Source organism: Belonocnema kinseyi, chromosome 2, assembly GCF_010883055.1.
Source record: "Belonocnema kinseyi isolate 2016_QV_RU_SX_M_011 chromosome 2, B_treatae_v1, whole genome shotgun sequence".
NCBI lineage: Eukaryota > Metazoa > Arthropoda > Insecta > Hymenoptera > Cynipidae > Belonocnema > Belonocnema kinseyi.
Genome location: NC_046658.1, coordinates 118261912 through 118272068, shown reverse-complemented (window position 1 = coordinate 118272068; position 10157 = coordinate 118261912). Strand labels below are relative to the sequence as shown.

Genomic DNA, 10157 nt, shown 5'->3' with positions numbered 1-10157 from the left:
CCCCTTCCCCCGAAGTGCTTACATAATACTTGAACAGCCCCTTAACATGTAATCTTGAAATTAACAAATAATATAAAAATCAACACTGGATTATTTACAGATTGTGGGAACTATAGGTTTTGCAAATCTCCCATGGACAATGTTGGGTGAAATTTACCCCGTAAAATACGTACATATTTTGGGACCCTTGACAATATGTTTCCAGAGTTTAGTTCAGTTTATCGTATTTCAATTTTACCCACTTGCTGCGGAATACAGTTTTATCATGACAATCGGTATTTTCTGCGGTATTTCGATAATAGGTACACTATACTTTGCTTTAGTATTGCCTGAAACAGCTGGTGTCTCGAAGATGAATTTAGAGAAGCAATTTAGAAAAAAAAATGGAAAACTTTAAACTTGGTTAACATAAGTCTTTCACGAAATAAATATTTTTGATTAAAAAATGTTCAAGAGTCTAGTAATATACCTGATTATCTGGAGGTTGCTTTCCTGCGAGCACGTCGTCGACATACTGAAGAACTTGATCAAGCATAACAGAAAGTTTGACGCTTGCATCGGCGATTTGGGCTAGATCCATCATGGGTTCGACGACACCGCCAGGTTTCATTCCGGAAATGTGAACCTGAGACTGCAACTGGGTCTTTGCACATAGTTGGAGTCCCACAACTTCCGGTTCATAGGCCACAACCTATTACAATTAATAATATGAGTATTTACTAGGGTTGTTTGCGCGTTTCTATTAGTAATGAAAACTTTTTTTTCGGCAATCAAAAACACTCCCCAAAAGTTTAATTTAAAAAAAAATTCCTTCTGTTTCCGAATCGTAGATATATCTAGAAATCTAAAAAAACGAAGCGCTTCTTCAAATTTAAACAGCAAAAGATTTTATCTGAGATTTTCATTATCAATCAAAATAGTTTAGAGCAAGCCGATTTATACCTGTATAGCGATAATTCCGTTAAAATACTTTTTACCCTCCCTAACTGACTTTGAAGTTACAAAATATCGACTTTTTCGCTATTTTCTTAGAGTGAAGGTAAATTTCACCATATAATGTGTGATACACATTAATGGGAATGTATTTACAATATGTTACAACAAGAATATATAATGAATCTTGACATGAAAATAATTTTTATAGACTTTAAATTACAAGGAAATCTTTAAATGTGATACATCGCTCTTTATTTGGCAGTAAAATTAATTTTTTTAATATAAATTATCAAAAATATATGATTAATTATTAATTATTATTAATAATTTTTTTCCTATGCACGTACAAATGTATTTGTTTCGAACTACTTTTTCTGATAGTTAAATTATAAAAAGCAATATATCACTTTTTAATATTCTCTTATAATTCAAAGTCAATAAAAATTAATTTAATGTCAAAATTCATTATATATTCTTGTTGCAACATATTGCAAGTACATTCCCATTCATGTATATCGCACATAATATGGACAAATAGTCGAGAAATTGACCGTGACTCTAAGAAAATAGCGAAAAAGCCGACTTTTTTTTGAAATTTTGAAACTTCAAAGTCAATTAGAAAAGGTAAAAATATTTTAACAAAATTATCGCTATACATGTAATAGGTATATATCGGCTTGCCTTGAACTATTTTTATTGATAATTTAAATCTTAAAACCAATTTTTTTGCTGTGCAAATTTGAAGAAGTTCTATATCTACGATATGGAGACAGAAGAATTATTTTTTTAAATAAAACTTTAACGGAGTGTTTCTGACTGCCAAAAGAAAGTTTTCATTGTTATTAGAACTTCGTGCAAACAATTTTTTTTTTATACGTTCTAGTGCCTAATAAAATTTTTTCTAACGCCACGCCGTAAATTTCTTCCTTTTGGTAAAAAAGTACTGCAAAAAATTTTGTTTTATTAAAAAAAAATAATTGTTCGGAGGTTCCGCTAGGCCGTTTTAGGTTTAAAAATAAGTTTCCTTACTTTCTGATTAAATAAAAAAAAAAAAAACTTAAGGCTACACAATTCTTTCACCTCTAGTCACTCCTAGATAGTATTTATTATTTATTAAGGAATAAAACTTGAGAATATTACTGGCTTTAGAATTGCGAAATTTTGTAATTTTATTACAATTAATGATCTGAAATGGCCCTTAAACATTTTTTTCCTGCAATAATATGCGGAGCATTTGTTTAATTAATATTTTTAATCTTCTGTAATTCAGTATGAATTACTATTTAATAATTATGAATTCTTTTAAATTCTTTTGAATTTCTTGAAATTCACTTCAATTCTTATAAATTCACTTGATTATACCCATTACAGTGGATTTTATTTTTGTTTAATACATTTTACTTCACCTTGAACTCGTAGCAAACTCATCAAACTTCTCTGAATTCCCATGGAATTGACTAAATTCAGTACAAATTTAGAAAATTCAATTAATTTTGTTACTATTTTTTCATCCTTTTAAATCGACTTGACTGTTTTTTAATTCGCCTTGTATTTTTATGAATTTTCTTGAATTCTTCTCATTTGCCATATATTTCTTTAAATTAACTAGGATTTTATTTAATTCATTGTTTCTTTTCGAATGACTTTTTTTTAAATTTTAAATTTATTTTTAAAATTTCGTTCACTTCACTTAATTTCTTACGAATTCCATAACTGTCTGCTAAATTCACTTAAACTCTTTTAAATGCATCAATATTTTACTACAATCGGTGAAATTAACCAAAAAATTCAATAAATTAAAATTCTTTTGAATATATCTTGAATTGTTTTTAATTCACTCCGAATTATTGAGAAATTATCCTGAACTCGTTTAAATTTACCTTGAGTTCGTATCAATTTCACTTAAATTCTCTTGGAATGCACCCTACATTATTATTAATTAACCCTGAATTCTTTGAAAATTTTTGAATGTTTTGAAATGCACTTGATTCTACTAAACACAATGGTTTTTTTTTAAATTTAGTTTATTTACTTCTCCTTCAAATATTATTAACTTACCTTGAATGAATAGACTTTTCTTTCACGATGATTTATTATAATAAAAAGAAAATGGTTAGGGTTCGAATAGTGTATAAAACTACGAATTATGCAAAACATTTTTAGTTTTGTACACGATTCGAACCCGAAAAATCTCTTTTTACCTTAAACTCTTAGGAAATTTGTTTGAAATTTTCTAAATTCAGTCCAAAGTTAAGTAATTAAACAATTTTGTTACCATTTTTTAATCGCTTTGAATTGTCTTGAATTTTTTATTAAATTCACTTTGAATTTGTATGCATCTCATCGTATTGTTCAAATTTAACCTAGATTCCTCTAAACTCACTAAAATCTTAGATTATTCATTACTTTTTTCATTTTTTAAAATTTTATATCACTTAAATTCTGTTGAATTTGCCTTTTCATTCTAATTTTTATCAATTTAATGGAAATTTAATGGCAATTTTTTGATTTTTTTAATTTTGTTAAATTCATTCCAATTCTGATGAATTTCATCGAAGTTTTTTCAATTTAATTGTATATTTAGATTTTTCACTCTTCAATTTTTTTAAATTCACCTGGAATTATTATAAGTATTATGGAATTATTTTGAATTTAAAAGAACAATAGTTACATTATTAATGCACAATGGTCAGTTTTATTCAATTTTAGTCACATAATACATTATAAAACAACTAGAGGAATCTTGCAACTTTAAAAAATGTCTATTTCGACATTCGACATTTTTTCCGTCAGCCGCTATAAATAATTTTTATTTATTCATTTCATAAAATATTCTCTTTGGCAGATCATTATTCAAGAGACATTTCACATAATTAATTGAAATTTAATTATACATTTTCGTATTCTAAGCCAAATTGTACCCAATTGGAGTATAAATTTTCCGTTTTTTAAAAGAAAGAATAATGTCTTCAGTTTTTGATTTTTATAGCAAATAAATCTAAAATTAAAAAATGCTTTCATTTACGGTACGGGGATCATAATTGCAAAGATAACATTGTTAAATGTATATCTGGTGACTAAAAAATGCATAAATTTATGGAAAAAGGTGAAGTTTTTCGAGAACAGTAAAAAATAGAAGAATTTCAAAAAATAAGAGGAAACGCAGTAGAATAAATGAACGTGATCCTTGTAAAGGCTTTTTTATTTTAATTTAAAAAAGATAGATCTAAAAAAGAATGCTGAAAAATAAGGCCGAATTAAATATTTTTTATTCATTTCATAAAATATTCTCTTTGTATTATAGAAGAAATCCTGTGCAGATCATTCAAGGGTCATTTCACATAATTGATTGTAATTAAATTACACATTTTCGTATTTTAAGCCAAATAGTATTTTTATTTTTTCCATAAAATGTAGGGCTTATTCCCTGATAAATAAGAAACACTTTATAGGAATATAAGAATTTCTAGTCTCGAATAAATATTTTTCAAAAATTGAAAACAGAGAAGTCATTTTTCGACCTTAAACGGAATAGTAGAATCCCTGAACCATTTTTTTAAATTAAAATAAAATTTATGGCTGTATTTTTTTTCACTGAGGTAGCGCTTGTAGAATTCAAAAACTCAAATTTTTACTCGGCACCTTAGAATTTATCTTTATCAATTAAAATTTAGCACTTTTTAATTTTTTTGTTAATACAGGGACCAAAGTCCAAAATGAGCTCAAAAACGGAGAAATAGAATGATTTCCTTCACGAAAAACGGGAAAATAAAGGGAAAATAAAACTTTTTTTATTTATAGAAAAGAAGAGACAAATCTGTTTTAACAAATGTCAAGTTTTTAAATTTACACAAGTATTTTAATACACACAGGTCGCCAAATAAAAGTGAAAAATTGATGAGATGTGCGACTTCCTTTAGATTGTTGGTCGCTTAATCTGGAACCGAAAATTGAATCTCTCCACCACGTTAGATTTTTGAGATATTCAAGGCCAAATGTACCAAAAACTATGGTTTGGAAATTAAAAAAAAAAATTATAGCCAACAAATTCGATGCATTTTAAGATGGGATTAAGAAAAATTAAAAGGAAATTTTATTCAAAGGGTGTACATTTCTCGAGAATTATGTTTGAGCCCATGTATTCACGTAAATTTTTCGACTGAATGGGGGCAAAAATCATTGTCAAACAATCAAAATTGTTCTGGGAAAAAAATGACAGGTCTCACAGTCCCTATGGGATAAAATATAGGGACCAAAGGGTACTTGTTGTCACGTTCACAGGGTAATTTTTTCGAGCTCAAAGGATAATAAATTAAGGATAAATTCAGAAGATTTCAGAATAATTCAAGTTACATTCAAAAGAATTCAAAGGAATTGGAAAACATGCTAAAAAATATATAAAAAATCCATTTATCTCCACAAACTGGAAGGAATTTAAGATAAAAGCGAAGAATTCGATGAAATTCATAAAAATTCAAGGTCAATTGAAAAAAAAAAATCAATGGAATTTAAAACAATTTTAAAATATGAAAAAACTTAATTGAATTCAGTAACTTTGAAATAAGCTTGGGAAAATTCGAAGGAATTCAAAGAATTTGGTGAAATGTCGAAGAATTCAAGTTGAGGTTAATAGATTCCGGATCAATTAAATAAAAACTTTAAAAAAATAAAATAAATAAACTGAAATCAGTTGAATTGAGTGAATTTAGAAGGATTGGAGCAAATAACAATAATTCAAGAAAATTCCAAAGAATTTAAAACAATTCAGGATGAATTCCAAAAAAATTTCAAATCTCTTCAAATCTTTCAAGCCCTACTAATTTCTAATCCAATAAGTGTCTAAAGATTACAAAACAATTCAAGATAAATTAAAATTTTTTATTGATTACTATAAATTTTGAGTGAATTTAGAGAAATTAAAAAACAATGAGAAAAATTAGATGGAAATTCATTTTAAAAATTAAGTTGAATTTAAAAAGAAATCAGATGAATGAAAAACAATTAAAAAATATGGAAAAATGTAATTGAATTGGATAGAATTGAGTGAATTTAGAAGAATGCAAACGAATTAAAAGGGATTTATGATAAATTAATAATAATTCGGGGCGAATCGCAAAAAATATTTGAAAATCTCTTCAAATCTTCGTAACTCTACAAAATCCCTCATTTGTGAAAAATTCTTTGGAATCTATTAAAATCCCTTAAAATGATGAAGACCCTTGGTAATCCCGTGAAAGTGTTTAATCTCCTGAAAATGCCTTGGAATCTTTTAAAATGTCCTCCAATATTTCAGACTTTTAAAATAACCTAAATTATTTAAAATCCTTTAAAGTCGTTTGAAAGTTTTTAAAGCTCTTAAAAATACCAAGGTATTTGAAAAAAATATTTTAAATCCTTCGATCATTTTAACAATTGAGCCTCAGGCCCAATTAAATTATTACTTAAAATTCTTTTTAAATCCATTGAATTAAGTAGAATAGAGTAAATTTGGAGAAATTTAAGGGAATTACAAAGTTCAAGAGAATTCCAAATCATTAAAACCCTACAAAATACCTAACTTCTCATGAATAACTTCTTTACAATTCACTAAAATATTATATAACCCGTGAAATTATGTGATATTTTCTGAAATCATGGTTCTTCGGAATCTTTTATAATTTCCTAAAATACTTTAAATTAAAAGCTCCTGAAAATTCCTTAGAAGTTTTAAAAATACCGTAAAATCTTACAAATTCCTTCAAATTATTGAAATCTATTAAAAACTTCTCGGAACCTTTACAAATACCCTGAAATATTTCAGAGAATTCAAGATAATTCCAAAATAGGCATAGACCTGAAATGAATAGTGATTAACCCACGAATTAATGTACTGAATGAAAAGTGTAAAAAATATAAAATCTTTAGAGGACGCGCTATGCCGATTTTTAAAAGAAAAAATAATTCCTCCAGTTTTCGATTCTTATAACTAATATATCTGAAATTAAAAAATGCTTTCATTTACGGCACGAGGATTATAATTGCAACGATAACATTTTTAACTGTATACCTAGTGACTAAAAAATCCATAAATTTATGGAAAATTTATTCCATCCAGTAGAATAAATAAATGGCCATGATCCCTGTAAATGATTTTTTACTTTAATTCAAAAAAGATGGAACTAAAAAAAAAAGAAAGCTAAAAAATGAGGGAGATGTGGAGCTTTCTTCTTTTCCTTTCCTCCTTTTTTTATTTTGTTTTTTAATTTGAATTGAAAAACATATTTTTTCTAAGAACTTCGCATTTAGTTCTATTTGAATCTTGGACTTTAAAGAGGAATTAAAATTGTTATTTACTCTGAATTTAATTTCTTAAATTCTAATGAACTACCTGTACTTTTGCAGGCGTGAACATGCAACCTTGCTTTCCATTTGGAACTCCCAACTGCACGCAAACGTAAGCCCTGATACCCATCCTTGTTGTATTTTCTAGTGTGGTATCCACAGTTAAATGAACTGGGTTATTGCATTCTCGGGCATAATATTCGTGAATTACCGAAGAGTGGTTGGTCACCTATTCAGAAAAGAAAGAATTCAACAGTGAATTTGGTAAATATCAGAATTCACAGCCAAAATTTCTCGCAAAACATGAAAAATAGGATAATTTTTCGCAAAAATATGGGAATATTCCTAAAAATTCAAGTCGAAAGAGATTTAATTTTCAACCAAAAGAGATGAATTTTTAATAATAGAGTCGAGTTTTCAAGTTAAAAAGTTGAATCGATTAAAAAACACTTGACTTTTAAACCCAAAAAGACAAATTTTCGATCAAATAGTCAAATTAAAAAAAAGTATTTTGTCAACCAAACAGATGCATTTACAACCAAATAGTCGAATAGTTCAAAGTGATGAATTTTCAACAGAATAGTTGAATTTTCAATCCATAGAGACGAATTTTTTAGAAGTTGCATTTAAAAAAAGAGTTAATTTTCAACCCAGAAAAATCAATTTTGAAACCATAAAAGATGAATTTTTAACCAAACAAAAGTTCGTTTTAACAAAGAATTCAATTGTTAACTGAATAGTTGAATTTTGAACTTACAAGGATGAATTTTCACTAAATGAACGAATTGTCAAACAAAAGATTAAACAAAAACAGTTGCATTTTAAATGAAATAGTTCATTTGAAATCAAAAAGGCCAATTTATTGGAAGACAGTTGAATTATCAATCTGAAAAGATTCATTTTCAACCTACAAAGATTAATTTTTATCCCAATGATCGAGTTTTCCAAAAACAAAAAATTAAGCTTTAACCAAAAACAGCTACATTTTTTATTAAATAGTTGAATTTAAAGCCAAAAAATTTTTTTTCTAGAAGACACTTGAATTCTGAACTTCTTAACCAAACAGTTTCAGGATTGTGACAAAACTTAAGTTTCAAAACCCCTTGAATATTACCTGGCCATTAATATTCGAAGAACAGAATTCTAATCTTGTAATATTTTTAATATAGAATTTATGATAAATGGAATAAGAAAGTTGGTTAATTTTTTTGTTAATTTCACATTTGAGCGAAAAAAACGAGAAAAAGGGAAAGTTGATTTAAAACAGAGTAAAAAAGAGGAATTAAACAAAATGGAAAATAGAGGAGAACGGGGGAATGAATGCAAAGTCTGAAATATTTGTAATTATAGTCAGCATTTCTTAGTATTCAAAATTAATCGAACAAAGTTTTCAGAAACTTAGAATATCTTAAATTGAAAGTCTTGTAATATTTTTAATTAACTTTCACAATTAGAAAACTCTTTTTTTTGAGAAATTCAGAAATACAAATATTAATGGAATTGATTAAAAAATCTAGAACATAATTCTAGGTAATTATGAAGAATTTTAAATAATTTTTTTCGTCTACCTCATTTCCAGTAGCCCACCATCCAACTATATTTTCCTGTGCATTGACTTTGTGATTTAAATCATACAAATCCATTGCATATTTTAACTCGGCTTCCACCTCTTCTTCATATTCTTTGTGAGGTACGCAAAAGCAGTTTGTAACTTCGACTACCCCTTTTTCAGAAGTACCTGCAAAAAAGTATAAAGTTCTTAAAATTCCTGAAAAAGAATACGTATACATAATTTGAAACGAACAAGGTATCGACAGTTTAAAGTTTTATGTTAATGGCCTATCGAATTGAAAAAATTACACTTGAACAGAATGTATTACTGTCTAAAAGCTGTAATTATGAAATGAATCTTCCATAGATATTCGTCATCAATCTGTAAATTTAGAGTTTTTGAAGAAATTGAATTGGATTAAAAGTTCGATGTAACAAAAAACAAACTTTCTTATCATGAATATATATTTATTAAACCCTGTCATCAAAATATGCTCTAAATAAAGAGATATTAGCAATATTAATAATATTGTGTGTAAGTGTTGTGACCGTCCAATACTTTTGAGGTTAGGTCGACAACATTATGGTTTTTGAGCCAAATTGAATGTTTTCTATCGTAATAAAACGTATAATACATGATAAAATTACATAATATATTAAATAGAGAGGTAATATGGTAAATAAAAGCGTTTAATAAGGAAAAAATGTGTGCCATGTGCTCTAAGCTTTGAAATAAGAATGGAGCTTTACAGCATTTTATTAATAATATTTATAAATTACATACCTAATAAAGTCCCAATAACTCGATGAGATTCCGCACTTCGACGCTCATATGCGTCTACTATTTGAAATAAAACAACAGGGTGCACTTTGACAGTGAGGTTAAGCGCCATTTTTGCGGTGTGACAGAATTATTAGGAGATGAGGTGGGGGTTAACCAACAGGAAGTGGAGAACTGCGAGTGACGGACTGTAGTTACACCACAATTTGGCGGACATTTCAAAACTTATTCAGAACGAAAATTGTGCAGCTGGATTATTTTTTTATTCTTTATTATATTTTATATAAAAACTAGCGTCATCAATCGCGCGATATATGCGCGTGTAATTTTTCGATTTGATAGGAAAAATAACTTTTAATACAAACTGAAAGTTAGGAATAATTATTTTTTTCTAGGTTTATTTTTTTAATTACTTTTAAGTTTATACAAATATATAGTTTGATTAAATTTTTGCTGTTTTTTCGAAACATATTATTTGACCCAAGTGTCATAATTGTAAAGAAGGTTTTTTAATTAGAATTAGTGTCGATAATATTTTTGTTTTGCAATTATTTTTTTAACCGATTTT

General features: G+C 27.3%; 1 protein-coding gene across 1 annotated transcript in view; it reads right to left on the bottom strand.

Annotated features, from left to right (window-relative positions):
• LOC117182225 (eukaryotic translation initiation factor 3 subunit F) overlaps positions 1-9701 on the bottom strand; it is a 27785-nt gene extending 18084 nt beyond the window's left edge. Inside the window, exons 1-4 of the mRNA XM_033375312.1 lie at positions 9593-9701; positions 8826-8995; positions 7304-7486; positions 470-691 (exon numbers count right to left, since the gene is read on the bottom strand). Of these exons, the coding sequence (XP_033231203.1) occupies positions 470-691; positions 7304-7486; positions 8826-8995; positions 9593-9701 (684 nt within the window). The remainder of the gene's footprint in view (positions 1-469; positions 692-7303; positions 7487-8825; positions 8996-9592) is intronic.
• Positions 9702-10157: the final 456 nt, after the last annotated feature.